Source organism: Aythya marila, assembly GCF_965140915.1.
Source record: "Aythya marila genome assembly, chromosome: 13".
NCBI lineage: Eukaryota > Metazoa > Chordata > Aves > Anseriformes > Anatidae > Aythya > Aythya marila.
In genome coordinates, this window is record NC_139054.1 from 12372961 (window position 1) to 12389529 (window position 16569).

General features: G+C 44.9%; 1 protein-coding gene across 3 annotated transcripts in view; it reads left to right on the forward strand.

Moving 5' to 3' along the window:
- Window positions 1-2757: 2757 nt before the first annotated feature.
- The window catches only part of AFF2 (ALF transcription elongation factor 2), a 326239-nt gene continuing 312427 nt past the window's right edge, over window positions 2758-16569 (forward strand). For 2 of the 3 annotated variants that reach the window (XM_082770463.1, XM_082770465.1), the window contains exon 1: window positions 2766-3093. In XM_082770463.1, coding sequence (XP_082626589.1) covers window positions 3047-3093 — 47 coding nt within the window. In that variant the 5' untranslated portion in view covers window positions 2766-3046. Of the gene's footprint in view, window positions 3094-16569 lie in introns of all 3 variants that reach the window. The other variant, XM_082770464.1, reaches the window with a different exon arrangement.

A 16569-nucleotide genomic window follows, 5' to 3' on the forward strand; every position in this document is an offset into this window, starting at 1 on the left:
TGTTTCTCCACATCTCCCTCCTTGCCCTCGTCTTTCCCTTTCCCATATGTGTGTAGAGCACGTGCTACAAAGCCTTTGGGTAAGGAGGTTAGCGTGGGTATGCCTGAAAGAGAGAAGATGAGGCTGGGATGCCCTTTTCCTGCTTCAGACTTGGTACCTGCCACCCACTGCTGAACCTGAGGGAGCAGAGGGGGAGCCTGGCCATTTTGGTGCAGCTCCACAGCTCTCTTGGTTGCAGGGTGCTCTCATGATTTCCCCCATGGCCAAATTGGCAGCAGTTGCTGAGGGACACCAGGCACCTGTGCCCTGTCTGAGGGGTGCTCCAGCAGGAACCTCCTCCTAAAACCCGAGACAGGGGCAACTCTCACAGCTGCCTGCACCCCCTGCAGTGCTACAGCAGGCTGGAAAGCCAGCTCTAACCTCATTGAGCAGCGTGGGCAGGGGTGGGTGAAACAGCATCCGCAGCCTCATCGGCTAAAAGGGAGCCGGGCCCGTGCTGAGCCAGCGCTCTTCTTTGTAGCTGGCTGCTGGGCCTGGCGGCGGTGAAAGGGGCCGGGAGGCCTTGCTGGCCTTTAACCGTGTCCTGAGCTGTTGCTGCAGGTGCTGGGAACTGCAGTTGTATTTTCCATTGTAATGGTAAAAGTGGTCATGCCAGGGGCAGTTGAACTTTCTGTTCCTGGCACTTTGGGTAAAACGAACCCTTCGCTATTTAAAGACAGAGCTGGCACAGCCTCATGCTCGTGCTCATCCCTGGCCTGTGCTATGGAAGAGTTCATGGCCCCGACACGCTCCTATGACAAGTGCTGAGCTCGGCCAGCCCTGCTGATAGCATGTGGGGACAAGCGTGGCTGCTGGCGGCTCAGCCGGGGGGCCCTGTGTCAGCCTGGTTGGCCTCTGTGGTGGTGGCACGCGGGAATGTCCTTGGTTGGTTTGAACTGTCTGTGAAAAGCTAGTTTGTGCACAAACTTCTTCAGCTGAGGGCGTGGGGTGTTCAGGGAGCTCCAGGTGCCCAAAATGCATCCCCCAGGAGAGGGGTTTTCTCTGATATTGCCCTTCATGGCAACTGCAGATCTGGTGGATCTCCCACCCTTATTTTTGCTATAGTGAGCTCTGAAAGCCTCTTGGGGGACTATTTTGTGCAGATTTTGCTAGTTTCTGAAGAAGAAGAAGGGTTTTGTTCAATGAAGTAAATGACCTCTCAGCAAGGCAGGGTGCGGAGCATCCCCGGCTCCTGCACGCCCTGTGTAACGCCTGTAGTAACTCATTTAGTTCTGTTTAATGGCTCCAGCTCAAGATACTGAAAATAGTTGTTATTGAATGTGAGTGATCAGGCGGCAGACTGGGCTTTTACTTTTATCAATAATAACATTTTCTAAAAAAAACTGTCTGTCTCTGAAGAAAATTTTTGAATTGTGGCAGCACTGGCCACAAAGTCTCATTATTGAACAGGGCTTTCAAAACCAACAAGAATAACAAAATAAGAAAGAGGAGAGAGAGAGGGGCCTGGCTCATGGTATTTCATAGCTGAAGGGGACCAGAGCAGCACGTTCAAGCCTGCTTGTGGAGAAAACCGACAAGTGTCGGAGAGGAAATGCTGTGTGCACCTGCCTGCCCACAGCAGGGAGAGGAGCAGGGCTCGGGGTTTCGCTGGGTGCGAGCAGGCTGTCAGTGGTGCAGCCCTGCCTGAGCTCCCTCCCTTGGGGGGCCGTGAGATGCATGATGCAAATGCAAAGCTTGCAGTGAAACCCAGGTTCAGATCAGGAAGCCTTTGTCACGTTTGACTTCCACTGATAATGGTTCCAGAGCTTTTCCTCTGCAGTTTTTTTTTTTTTTTTTTTTTTTTTTACCCCAGCAGCGTTTGCACAACAGCTGTGCATTCTTTAGGAAGGCAAAAATCGTGGGTTACATTAGCTGCTCTTTTGCTGACCTGCTTGGCCACCTTGGGTTTGTTCTGTAATTCTCAGCAAGCCCACAGAGATGCTCATTGGAGCCTGATCTCCGTGGTGGCAGCAGAGTGGGCTGCTGTGACCAGCTGCAGGACCTTGGCTGTGGAGATGGGATGCCACCAGAGCAAGGAGCATCTCTGACTTCACCCCGCACCAAGTCCCTGAGGCCCAGCATCACTCGGGCAAGTTCAGGGTGTGGCTGGTCCTGTGCAAAACCAGCCAAAATGAACACAGCTTTGGGCTCGTCTTCGCAACGCCAATGGATGCGCTTGGTTGCTGCATGCACGTATATGTGGTTGGAACCTTGTATTTCCAAAGTGGAGACAATTTGGGGTGTGGGGGCAGTGGGTCGGGCTGGTGACATCCTGGGGAGTTGGGGTGATGCTGGTGGCTCTCGGAGCCCCTCGCTTGCTCAGCCCGGGGCCCTCCTGGGCCTTGCCTTCCCCTGCCATTGCACCTCTCCTGCTGCAGCTGCCCCGAGCCCCTCCGGGCAGCGCCTCCTCCGGTGCTGGTGCCCCCCGGCGATTCCCTGGCGGGGGGCCGATTTTACCGGCGATCCCACGGGCGCCTCTTTCCCATTTTCCCCTCTTTCCCCCCATCCCACCCGTGCCACTCGGGGCTTAGGGCGATGCGCGAAGCCTCCTTTCTCCCTTTCCATCCCACCCTCTTTCCCTCCAAACTTCCCCGGGGCATCCCCGGGCGGGGAGGGGAGGGGAGGGGAGGGGATGGGAGGGGGGGCTCCGCCGGATCCCGGCGGTGCTGGCGCGGCGGCTCCATGCCGCGGCTTCGGGGCCGCCCCGGCTCCTCCTCCTCCTCCCCTGGCGGTGTGCGAGAGAGTGCGAGCGGGTGTGTGTGTGTGTGCGGTGTGTGTGTGTGTGCGTGTGCGCCGGGGCCGCCGCCGCCGCCGTGCCTGCCCCTCGCAGCCCGGCAGCCCGGCCCCGGAGCGGGCGGCGGCGGCGGCGCTCCCCGAGCCCCGGGCGGCTCCGAGCGGCCCCGCGGCGGCGGCCGCCGCTGCCCGATGCCGGCCGGGCAGCCCTGAGCGTGCCGCCTCGCCGAGGCAGGGGGCACCACTTCTCTGAGTCGCCCCCCGCCACATCGTTATGGACCTATTCGACTTTTTCAGGGACTGGGACTTAGAGCAGCAGTGGTAGGTTTTTTTTTTTTTTTCTTTTCTTTTCTTTTTTATTTTTTTTTTGGGGTGTCGCTTTTTAATTTTTCGGGGGTTGCTTTATTCCCCCCCTTTCCCCTCTCCCTCCCCTCCACCCCTCTTCCCCCGACCAGCTGCCTCCTTTCCTCTCCTCCCCGCTCTCTCCGCCGGTGCCTGGGAGCCTTTGTTGCGGGGCGAAGCGCCCGGTGCCCGCCGCCGAGCGGCTCCGCGCTGCGCCCGCCGGCTCCGGCAGCCCCGCTGCGGCTGGCGGGGAGCCCCCGCACCGCACCGGGGGGGGGAGCAACTTACCGGGGGAGCCGGGGGGAGCCGGGATGCGCCGGGCTGCCGGCGGGGAGAGAGGCGGCAGCGGCGCCCCCCCGGCCGCCGAGGGCAGCGGCGTGGGGAGGCGATGTTTTCCCCGGGCTCGCCGCTTCGCTCCCGGTGTATTTACGGCTGTCAGCGGCCGCGGTCCCTCGGCGGGGGGAAGGCGGCCCCGAGTTTTGCCGTGTGGCACACTTCGGCTGCAGCCCTGCTCGCCCCGGAGGGGTGGGGGGGGGCTCTCGCTGGTTTTGCGGGCTTCCCGTTCGGGAGAAAGCGTTATTGAAGTTAGTTTGGGAAGTGGGAAGCTCGGTCCCCGTGATATTATAACAGGTCCCTTCCTTTCTCTGCCTCTTTCTTCTTTACCTTTTCCCATCCTTTTTCTTCCTTCCGTCTTCCCTTCCTTACTTTCTTTTTTCCTTTTTTTAAATTTTATTTGAGTGGGGGCTTTAGGCTTACGTTGCTCTGCAACTAAGCGCACACCTTGGAAGGGCCGGTGCATCTGTTTGAGTATATTGTAAACTTGTTACCGAAGTCACTGCTGAGGAATCTCGATGGGTGACAAGTAGCTGGGAAAGTTGGTGCTGGGGTAGGTATTCAGGCACTTTCCCGGCTGGTTAATGAGATTATGGTTATTCTTTACGACTGTTTTTACTGGTTATTTTCAATTTAGGAAAAGCAGTTACAATTTTGCAACTGTGCATGGTTATATTCAGAGGTTGGTTACTGCTTTGTTAAATGGTTTTGGGCTGGAGCACAGTTTGCCAAGAAAGAAAGTAAAATGCTGCTTTGTGATCCTAATCACTAAATGTCACACGGATTTTGCGTGTGTGTGCATGTGCATTTGGACCTCATGTTTTGCAGAGCCTTTACTTTACTTTGTTGGTAATATAAAGGTATGTCTAGGAAAAAGATCATATATTTAGTTAATAACTATCATTTTGCCAACCACTGTGTAGCAGCTATGGTTGCAAATCCAAGATAATCAGAACCAAATACCTGTCACGTCCTATTTTACAGCAGTTCGGAGTAAATCCTTGGAACCATAAATTACACTGTATCAATATTAATCTGGAAGCAGGCGTTTTGGATCCTGCGCGTGTTTTATCAGCTCTCCGTGTACCATCATATTACCTCTTTTAATAACCGGGCTGTTGTTATTTAAAAGTAATAATCACAATAAAATTAGTGCTCAATTAAATATTACGCCTCTACCACCCTATCTTGACTCTGCTACACTAATTTATTTTGCACACAACTGATAACCACCATATAACTACTCAAATAATATTTGCATACAATTTGCCTAATTTATAGTGTGGGTAACATCATTAATTTAATAGAAGCTGTTACAACCCAATATGTGGGTGTAGTTCAAATACTAAGCACATGATAGGTATTGAGTTTTAGTGTTTGCTTAATAACTTGCTTTCATTTGACTATGGTTTTATGTGGATTTAGAGATGTGCATCAGAAAGAAGGGAACTCGTGCCTCTGTTTTTGCATAAAATATTAATGTATTGCCACTCATTCCATAATTTCCATTCACTTCATTTCTCACAGTTATTTTTTTTTTGGGGGGGGGTTGTTTGTGTGTGTGTGTGTTTTTGGGGTTTGTGAGGCAAGAACATGTTTTACTTCATGGCTGTTTCAAAGTGTTTTGATATCCACATAAACTCTCCCTGTGACACAGTTGGATTACTGTTGCAGAGATCAAGTTGGATTTAGCCTTTAATAATCCAATTAGTATATGCATGTGCACATGTATATAATATAGGGGTACGTAATCTACATGTATATGCAAGCATTACATGTATTTTATTGTACATATAAAGATTTATGTATCTCAGGCAAGTAATTACATTGCTTAAGGAAAGATGAATTTAGCTCATCTATCCATAAATGTGTGTAAATAAACGTGACGTATGTGTACATGCATCATCTCTGCACACCCAGAAATATGCATGCTTACCCATCAAAATGTATTTATTTTTGTCTGTGTATCCAGCGTGGTGTGGTTACTCCATGATATTTACAAATAACTATAGTTAGCATGATGTGTGGATTTGTGCCTCATATTTTGCAACTGTCCTCGGCACTTCTGTCTGTGAGCTGGCCTCTGTAAAACGTGTCTTGTGAGCAGTTATAAGGCAGTGAGAGACCCTCTTCTGTGTCGCTTGCAAATGCAAAACTTCTGCTAATCTGTGCTGCAATCGCAAAGAAGGCAAGCTCAGGCCTACAGCGTGTGTGGGTGTTTGTATGTATTATCTGTATACAAGTGCAGCAGAAACATAGTTAGCCTGAGAAATAGATATATATAAATGTATAGCTGAGTGGAGGTTTTTTATCCAATGTAAAGGTTTAAAGGTAACGCTTTCTGTGCATATCAGGAAGTGATTCCCCACACATCTTAGGGTGATGGGAAAAACCCCACCACGTTTTCCTTCCGTCCACCAGAGGTACCTCTCTGCATCACTTTTCGAGATGTGTTTTGGCCAGGACTGCCAAAGTAGCAGCGCGCTGACACAGCGTGTCTTCTGGAGTTGTCACCAGGCACTCAGGATGCTTAGGGGGAGCTTTGTCCTGGTGGAGGCTGCAGAATCAGCCCTTTGGTTTCCTATGTTAGGAGGGATCACAACAATACAAGAACAAGGTGTTTCAGTGACCCTTCATCAAGAATGTTGTTGAGAAGGTAGCTGAGAGTATGTGTGTTTTTTTCTTAATTTTTACAGAGAAGCAATTGGACAGAATGTGCAAAACTAAGTATCCCAGTGGATGTTTTGCCATACTCAAAAACCTGTATAAACAAAACAATTTAAATGAATCTAAGGTCTTGTCTAGGTGAAAGGGCCAAAGCTGAAGTCTTCTGAGATTCCTGGGTGAATAAGAAACGTTCACCTGGGCTTGCGTTTAATACGAGCCATTCTATGAGGGAGAAAGGAAGGGAGATGGATATAATGAAAAGCTTGAATGCCTGTGTGCACCAAGGGGACCACTTGCTGTTAAAAATCAAATTTCATCTTTTAAATCACTTTCCACGCTTGTCTGTGGTAACCAAGTAAATGAAATCTTGACGCGTCCTGGGACCATGTGGCTAGATTTGAACCTGCTTACGGAGTAAGGTGGTGCCATTAATCAGCAGCTAGGAAACAGCAAACCCCAACAAAAACCCAACCAACCCAGAATATACGGCTCTTCGGTAACACAAACAGAGGCGGGGAGATTCATGGTTTATGTTTTATTTATTGGCGTTGGTACTATTATTTTCTAAGTCCTCCAATCTTTGAAAAAGTGGAAGCTGAGAAAATACTTAGCAGCAAAATGCACGTTGAGGTATGGAAAATAAAACGTGGCAGAGGGCAACGCAATCGGCAGGTAACACCATCACTGTAGCTGTGCAGTTGGGATAGCGAAGAGTTCACACTGCAAAGAAACAAGCCTCTTGTCTTCTCTTTTTTATATTATGTATCACAAGTAGCCTAATTAGAGCAAAACCAGCAAACTGCCAGTTATACAGGAAGAGGCTTAAACTCACCAAACTGTTATATAAATAGAAAGTTCAAAGGTCTGTTTGTGGTTGACAAAGCTGAGAACAGGCCATCTGTGGGCCAGGTTCCCCTCCTGTATGAATGCAAAACCGTACTGTATGCCCCAGCAGCACACTTCCAGCATGGACCTCAGGCTGGAGGGGGGATCCTGCTCTCCAGACAAAGGTGAACTGTTCGAGCTCCAGCCTTGGGTATTCCGCCCCTCGGCCACCTTCCCTCCTTGCCTTGTGCCTCTGCAGAAGACCTCAGTCACTGCTCTGTCACCAGGGTCTGTAATAGCTTGCTAAATGAGAAGTCTTCTGAACGTGGAAACAGTGTTGTGCTTCTGATGGGGATGTGTGAAACAAAGTAGATAGGCTCTTTGGGACTTAGATTAAGGTTTTTTTCTCCTTTTTTTTTTTTTTTTTTTTCTTTTCCCTTTTTGGGGGTGGTGGTGAGAGCGTTAGTACAGGAGGAAGTTGCATTTTGAATGGATTTCTGTAAGGGTTTTTTTTCCCCCTCCCTTTCTTCTCCTTAAGAAATATTACAGTTGAATTGGCGTTACTTTTTAGATTTGTATTACAGACATCCCCGAGTAATTATTTGAAAACGTTTCATTTTCAATTTGCTTTGAAAGTGTAAATGGATGGATTGTGTGGCTGCTGGTGGGTGGGTGAGGGGGATTAGATGCTGTCAAAACAAGCAGCTGAGAAAGACCAAAAATATTCTTGGGCCAAAACCTGTACTTTAAGTACATCCTGATTTAGTAATTCTTCCCTGGCTGATATTGAACTCCATGGAGTGTAAATCTTAAAAGAATTTGGCCGTTTGCAAACATTAAGCTCACATCTATCCTATGAGGCAAAATTACAATCAGTTTAACAGCATTTGAATTGTTTTTCTAATGATTCATTCAAGAATTTAATGACTTCTGAAATATACAAATTGGGATGGAGAGCAGATACTTCAGATACTGTTCAGCTATTCCAAAGCCAGGCAGGACTTCAGAGCGTTCAAGCACTTTGTACATGAATGCCAATTATATTGTTTGGGATTTTGTTTCTGAGTAAAGATAATGTTATGGTGCAGGTCCTTCAGCCAAGCAGAATTATTCCTTTTGTGCATCTGAGAAGCCTGTACTGCAACCTGAAATTTAACTAAATATTTAAAGGGGAAATGTGACGTTCTGTAATGTGTTAAGTCAAATTAATATACTAAATGATCTCTGAAAAAAATATAATTGGTGGATGCCACTGGTCTTTTTGTACTTCTGAAGTCTGGGACAGTATGCTCCAGCTTCTTGGAAGGAGTGTTCTCATGCTGTCTCTGTTATGAGGCCCAAATTCTCTTTTTATCCAAGTAAAGAACAAAATTCCCATTGTGTGAGATGGGACAAAACTGGATCTAAGACTGAGTGTTAATGTAGCAGGGTCCATATGCAGGTATGCAGTTTTAAGCACACAAGCAACGCTATTGAAGCAATGCTGATTTCAAGATAAGTTTTACTGAACTGAGATCTCGACTGTTCCCGAAATGCTCAGTTTCACTAACGATTGAACCCTAGTTCTCCCTGTACTTGGTGATGGAAACTGCTGTTACTTGTGACTGTATAGTGTGCATCCATTTGCCTGAGCTCTATCAGCGGTTTTATGTGATTGTACAATTGACTGAACAGCCAAAAAGAATACAAATATTAAAGCACTCTCTCTATCAGAGCTGTAGAAAGTAACTTATACACTGAGCCCTGGAAGAAAGTGGAATAAGCATCTAAACAGACAGACCCCGCCCTGTATTTCCCTGGTGCCTTTAGGTTGGATGTAAAATGGAATTTCTTTATTTGGAGGACTTGAAGGAGTGGGCTCCTGGATGCTCATTAAATGTATATGATCAATACATACCATAAAGTACCTACCTGCTCCTCCAGCTTGGGTTTGAGCCAGTACCAGGGCAGTCAGTGGAGGTGCTCCCAACTGATTTCAGCAGGTGCTGGACTTGACCCTGTTATGGCCAAAAGGCAGACTTCCAGAAATGTGCTGCAGGTCTCGAATGACCAGGATCAGCAGGCACTTTGCACACACCTAATACCGTGCATGTGAACAACTCTGCAGAGTCCAATTCTGAACCATTCTGATTCAAATTTACTACCTTTCTTTTGAAAAGAAAGAAAAGAAAAATGGAGGAAAAAAAGCCCAAACTTCTCTCTTGGTTGCAGTTAACAAAATAGATTTTATAAAACCATCAAACATCTATTAACACTGAGAAGTGAAACTGTGCCCCAACTCTGGGTTTTGCAGTGTTACAAATTCTTCCTTAAGAATTGAAAAAGAAGACAGTAAATCCAGTAATATGTCAAGTTAGTGTAACCTACCAGACCACTCATAAAATAATCGTCAGGACTGTGACTCAGGAAGACAGGTGTTTCACCCTGTTGTTGTTACTGAATGTTTTGTATTGATGCTTTGTAATCAAAATATTCAAATTGTTCTAATAGTTTTGATCACAGATGTTGGGAGGTATGTTATTCCTGACTAATGGACATCTGTAGAGATTAAAAAAATAAATAAATAAAGGGGGGGAGAAAAGGAGAAGAAGGATGGCAATGTACACACCAGTAGGGTTTTAAGCTCCATTTTGATTACCTTCTAATGATACAGTTATTTGGCAAAGAGCATGTGATGTTCAGCCTGCATTTGCGAGGGAAGGTTTTGGGAAATGAACGTGGGATGTTTGTTTTCACAAACTCTGTACTGGAGCCTGGCCTTGCAAAAACTTGGAAACAATTGCAAATTGCTCGTTGGTTTCAGCAAAACTGCCCTTAAATGCAGTCGGTACAGTGGGTTGGTGAGGTCGTGCTTGTAGTACTGAAAAAATAACATGGCACTAGAGAGCTGAGGTAAAGGAATAAACCCAAACCTCCTGCCGTTAACTTCCCAGCTATTACAAGCTCTTTTATCATGAAGAGGCTGTTTTTCAACTCTTACATAGCAGATCCACACCATAAATTATTACGAGTGTTAAACAAAGGTCTAGTCAGTAGTCTCTTCTGTAAAACTTTACATCATGTTTTAATGACGTTTTATGTATGTGTTCAAATCAAGCCACCAACTTGATAGATTTTTTATTTTAATTTTTAGGATTGAATACTTCTTGAATTTCTTTTCTGTATGTGACCTCAGCAGTTATCTGTGTCTATTTACTGGAGATTATCAGTGAGTCCTTGTTCCAGGTGATCCAAGGTGGTGAAGTTTAAGGAGAGTTGGAGATGGTGCCAGAACTGGAAGCTGATTTTCATTGTGGGTGACATGGAGAATGGGAGAATGCCATTTACTATGTGCAGTGTGTAAGTCTTGTTTAGTGAGGAGCTGTAGTCAGCAATTCAGATGGATTCCTGACTCAGATGCTGCATGGTGCTACCAGTTATAGTAAGATGTGAATAGCCCACTCATAATTATATGTTTTGATGGGGTGGGGTATGAACAACCAGAGAAGAAAACGAGATGGAGCACCAAGTTAAAAATCACTCAGTTGTTCCTTTGACAAGTATTATAATCGCTATTTTTGTACTGCTGTGGGTGTACATGGTGTTGTGAAATAAGTAAATTCCATAGCTCTACATTGCTTTCAGTGCCTGGGGCTCAAACCTGCAGACATCTTACTACTGAGACTAGTGCTTTTTCCTTATAGCACTTTGCATGGACTATGGTCAGGATTTGGCTGGAGTGTAAAAGTTTTCATTCTGGTCACTCAAATGTAAGCTCTCCTGATAGGTGATGGTATCAGCATCTGCCAGAATGATAGATACCTAGAGGTAAGATCAGGTAAAAGCAGTACTTCTGTGACTTGTGATCTGTGCTAAGATGGCTTCAAAATGAGATGTTTTTCATTTAAAATGTTATTAGGTCTGAGGGTAACAGCCCACCATGTAGGTCTAGTTATTCTTTTTCACCTCTTTCCGTATCATTGGTTTAGGTCAAGATTTCACTTGTGAGGAAAAGAAAAAACACACCTCTATCTGTTTGAGAAAGCACATGCAAAGCTTTGCAAGCTTTAAATATAAAATCAGGAAACACAGAATGTTATTAAGGTTGCCAATTCCCATTTATTTTAGTCTCATGTCACGAGGGAAACTGAGATCCTGCAGGAATACGGTGTTTAGGTGAGTCTTTCTGTGCTGCTGTCAGCAGCCACACTTATGTTTGAGAACGTAGTATCCAAGATTTGGAAAAATACATGCAGATTGTGGGTGTCTTTGGTTAAAGGCCATTGTGAGAGATGTTTTCAAGGGGCTTAATTTCAGCTGCCTGCATGCTTTTTAGGTCCCTGTCGTGAATTCTCACCTGAGGCACCCATCACTTGGGTAGCCAGTTTCTATCTGAAAACGTTGGGCTGCTCTTTCGAATGTGGGGGTGATTTTTCTTCCAGTTTCTTTCCCGTAGAACAATAGAATGACATTCTTCCTGGTGTTTCCTATGAAGAATAATGATGAGGAATTATCTTCTCTGTCTACAAGTGTTTAAAAACTCATTAGTTAGGGTCCCTGAAAGAATTCCAATACAAGTCAGTGGGTGTGGTGGAGCTGTTTGTAATGGGAAGCGGACTGGGCCCTGGGGCTGGTGGTCAGCAGGGAGGCAGAGCTGTAAAGAATACTGTGCATATGCTATAGTAAGCATTTTCATAGATCTCCTCTGTGGGAAAGGACAATGGCTTTGGAGCTCATATTTACTCAAAAAGCAGCCCTTTGATTTTCATGGCTTTCTGCTTCGCTGCACGCTGGAAGGCCCATTTGTCTTCCCCAAGCCTTTGAAGAGCGATAGGTGGATGGAGGCGGTGACCAGTGGCTGAGGGTGGCGGTTGCTTGGAGCAGGAGATAAGTTGCGTTGTGGTTTTTTGGTAACACTTGGCAGAGTTATTGTCATTCTTTTTAAGTTTGCTTAATTGAGGTGAATATACACTTCGGAGTAGAACATGGAGCCTCTTACCAGCCCTGCCACTGCCTTCGGAAAGTTGCAGTGCTTGTCAAAACAGGTTAATGATATTTGGTAAATCGTGGGGTTTTTTTTGCTGCTGTTGTTCAAGTGGAAAGCAAGAGGACAAGTGCAATTACCTTTCACTAGTGTTTCTGTTCATTTTTTCATCTTCATGGGGATCAGCTGGGAACTTTTTGGCAACTTCCTCTACTCTGAACTTCACTGTAGCATACGTAGTCCATCATAAGCTTGTTTGCACTACATTACCTATGAGCAGAGCAAACGATGTTGATGCAGATTGTCTATGGCATAGCTTATGCATTGCAATCCTGTTCTGGATATAACTTCTGTGCTAATGGTATCAGACATGCATAGAAAAATAGGGTGAGATTTCTTTCCATGGACTTTTCATGAAACCTTGATTTATGTCTGTCTATATACTTTGTCCTTTTGTAAGGAGAAAAGAGCATCTCAGAATTTTACTGGTAGACTGAGGCATTTCACAGAGAAGTCAGTGTCATTGCACTCCCCCCCCCCCCCCCCCCCCCCCCTTTTTTTATGCATGGGGAAATGGGGCTGGGAGGAGAGAAGTGCCTTGCTGAAGGACTCTGCATTGGTCAGGATGCTGTCAGCTGGGTTCCAGTTCACTGCCTGCCCACTCCGATGGGTATATTTTCCTATTCCGCAGGGGTGTGATGAGGTTAAGTCCCTTAATGTTTATGAATGTTTATGATGATAGAGCAAGACAGGAACCTAGGCAGATATATTAGTAGGGGAAAGGCAAGCCCATAAAGAGAGACAGGAGGATTTGGGCAGAGCATATCTTCAAGAAGAGGAAATCAAAGCAGAGAAACTATTCTGAAGAGCAAAGAACGTGCCATATATTTACAGTGTGCATATTTGATATAATTTACCCTGCTCTGAGTTGGACAGTGAGGGCCACGGACCTCTTGGAGACAGAAGAGTCTTGTTAGTCCTTATCGTTTCCTGGGTCTTATAGCAAAGCTTTGTATACGCAGCTGTAGCTTAAGTAAACGTCAAGTCTTGGATGCTCTACCGAATAGGACATCCACACTTTTTCAGCAGCATTGTTGCTCTTTGAGCCAGCTGCCTTTGTTTCTAGCAGACCACTGCTTTGTTGGTTAACCCTGGGCATGAGTTTTCTTCTCATATGTTATTAGACTGAACATATTTTCTATTTATACCACTTGGGGATACAAATTACTGCATTGTTTTTAGCAAGCACTAGGAAGAGTACATCTTTGTGATGTTTAAACAAAAATACAGAGGAAAGATTTTTTTCACTGTAGGTTGTTCAAACGCCCTTTCTTCCAATGCTTAAAGGAAAATAGACAACAAAAACAATTGGTGGTCTTTATTTTTATGTCCCAGACAAGCAGGAGGTATTTGCACATGTGTATTTTACTAGACTAAAGGAAGAAGTTGGTTCTGAGTGATGGACTTCTCAAGAATGTTGATGAAATTGTGCATATACTTTTAAGGAAGTTTAGGGAGACTAATAATAGCGTACATACATGGAATTATTGCCCTCATGGCTTTGATAATTGCCTGTGGGCCAGCAAAGTTGCATTAGAGGGCTGAGCTGAAGGCCACTGCTCCTAGTTGAAGTTTTTCATTTATTTACTAAACTCTAAAACATACTTGACCAGAGCTTCCTTTGCTTTCTCACTCCATTTCTGGAGAAGATGAGAAGATGACCTTTACCTACTCTCTGGTAGAGCTCCAGAAGCATTATGCAATCGCTGGCAATGTTACTGCTACTCCGCGGTCTTTCCTTCTTTCTTCAAAGAGCCCTTGCCTGAACTGACTGTTCTTTAATGTGCACATGAAGGGGTCAGAGATAAGGGAGCAAAATCATCATAGAGGTTTTCGGTATTTGTGTAAGAAAACACCTGTTTGCGTCTTCAGAATCATCCAGTCCTGTCTGCAGGACATTGAACACGTTTGGATCGTAGACCATGGCTAGGTGTTATCCCTGTCAGGATAATAAATAATACACTTTTCTGCCACTTCATTCTGCCTGGTTCTTTCCCCATTACCCAAGACAAGCTGTTGTGTGAGGATTTTGCCTGGTTGTAGACTGCTCATGAATCTTGCAGTACATGACAAGCAGACATCTAACAAACATGACTAGAAACTATATAAAACACATAGGCGTGACACAAGTTGTATGTTTGAAAACACATTAGAGCTCCACAAATAACCTGATATCCAAAATGCTTTTTTCCCTCCTGTGTATCCATAACCAGGAATATTCCGCTAGCTGCATGTCAACCAGATAAGAGGTATTTTAGATTTTGTAATGACTCGCACTTGTGTAAACTCATACAGTTTGCCTGCAAATTCAAATTCAATGATAAAAGGTCTCATCAAAAAATTGAGACAGACTAGAATGTTTGGTTAAGATTTAACATCTTTCTAACTAATTATAACCCAGTGTCAATATACGCTCTAATGTCTGCGGGAAGAAAAAGGACATAAATGATACAGTTCCATTGTCCCAGGTCTTCTGTAAACAATTAGCGGTGAGGTGGATGTCTGAGGCGAGGGCGAGAGAATTGATAAACCTATTCCAAAGGGCTTGAAAAGTTGAAGTGAATTCTAAATGTAGATTAGCAGCAAATGATGACAGCCAAGCCAGCATTACCTCAGTTGATTAATTTGTAAGGATACTACTGGTCAATGATTTTAACCAACAGCTATGCATAGTAGAATCCTAATGGGAACTGTCTGTTAAGATTACATAAAGTAGAGCATTTGATTTATTTCATAGCTTTCCAACGCTCCACTTTAACTTCATACAAATAATGCATTAGTCACACTGGATAAAATGGCGTATTGAATAAAGTTGTGATTTTGTCTGCTTCTTATAATCTGATTTTATAAAGGATTAAATCTGTTTTAGTAGTTTATTCATATCATAAAAGAGATTGTCGGCTGAATGAAATCTTTACATCTGCCACTTTCTATCTCATTAGAAAAGACAGTAACATAAAGTTCCTCATTTCCTTCCAGTCTGTTTTATCCCCTAGTGGGTCTGAGTGTGTATATCTTTTGTACATGTTTGTATATTATAATGTCAGCATGTTTTCAAAGTTGTGGTTAAGACTGCGTCACAGCTTTCAGTTTAGGGGGGCAACACCAGGGGTTATAAATGTTGTGACAAAAAAAATAGTACCCAGACGAGAACAAATGGGGGGGGGGAAAGGGGTGACTGTCAAAACTCTGAAAATGATGATTTTTAGTGGCGTGGTCACATACATGTGCACTGCCTGATTCAGCAAGGTATTTAAGTACACGTTGTATTTTACTGTGAGCATGCCTACGTCGGGGGACACAAGTACACACCTAATGATAAGTGCTTGTTGACTTTGGGCCAACCGAAGAGGACATAAAGGTTGGGGATTCCTGTGTGAGCTTAAATGTGAATCGTCAGTTGTGATCAAACTGTCCAACTGTCATTCATCTGTCACGGTGCTAGTGTTTTTTTAAAACATTCTTCTAACTTAAGTGCATTGGTTCTTGGTTTTGTTAAACTAAATATTGAATGCAAAATAATAAATTCAGGCATTTTTTTAACCTGCTTTGCCAAAATGTCAGCTTACTGTGAGTACGTTTTGTTCATTTTGTTTAAGTGTGTGTCATTAACAGGATGCTGCTGTTACTACTGAGTGTTGTTTTCATGTAGACCTTTGAAGTGAGAGCAGATTATCTTTTCATGGATGTTTTCTTTATATTTAAGGTACTTGCCTTTTTTATTTAATCCTATTAAGTGGTTAGGACCAGATTGGGTTCTTCAGAACACAAGGTTCTCTTGGTTTCTGGCGCTGAGAAGAGAAGTAGTATCCAGCTATTTGAGTTGCCTTTTTAGTCAGAAACACAGATTCTGAATATCTCAGTTCTCCCTTCTGAGGACTTCCTGAGGATGAAACTTCTTCATTCACATTTTCATTTGTTGATGCATGTTGCAGTTTTACTGGCTCTGGCATTTCAGTCTTCGCTCCTTTTCCCACCTACTTTGGATCAGCAGGAGTGTTTTGATGTTGAACGTGTGCAAGACCAGCCTCTTCCATGGGGCAACGAGCCACTTACAAGTTCTGGGTGCAGAGGCTGGGGTTGCAGCCTCCCAGGCGGGCAGGGAAGTTTGTGCTGGGCTGTGCCTGGCATTGCGGCAGGATGAGGACAGCATCACACCCTTTTGGTGACCAGCACAGGGTAGGGCCCATGTCTGATCCCAGGGAGGCTTCATCAACAAGGCTCTAAAAGTCACATGCGGTTCATCAGCCCACTTCATTTGAGGAGGGCTGATAACAGGAGGTAGCTCTCTGCTTCCAGCTGCCTGTTTGCTGAGACATGGGTGTGCTCCCAGAGGGGCCAGGCAGTCCCAGCTGAGTCATTTTTTGCTTAAATTTTGTTCATTACTGAAATTGAGGGGGGAGGAAAAAAAAAGCTTTCCTTGTCACGAAAGTGGTTTTGGTCATGAGTACATTGGTGTGACACAAAATGCTCCTAGAAAGGACCGAAATGTTTGCTGAGGTGGAGGTACATCCTTGGTTGTTGGTTTTGGGGCCAAATGTAAGGAGTAGGAATGGGTTTGCTTGCTGTTACCACATGAACAGTGCTCTCTTTCTCAGCTAAATTCA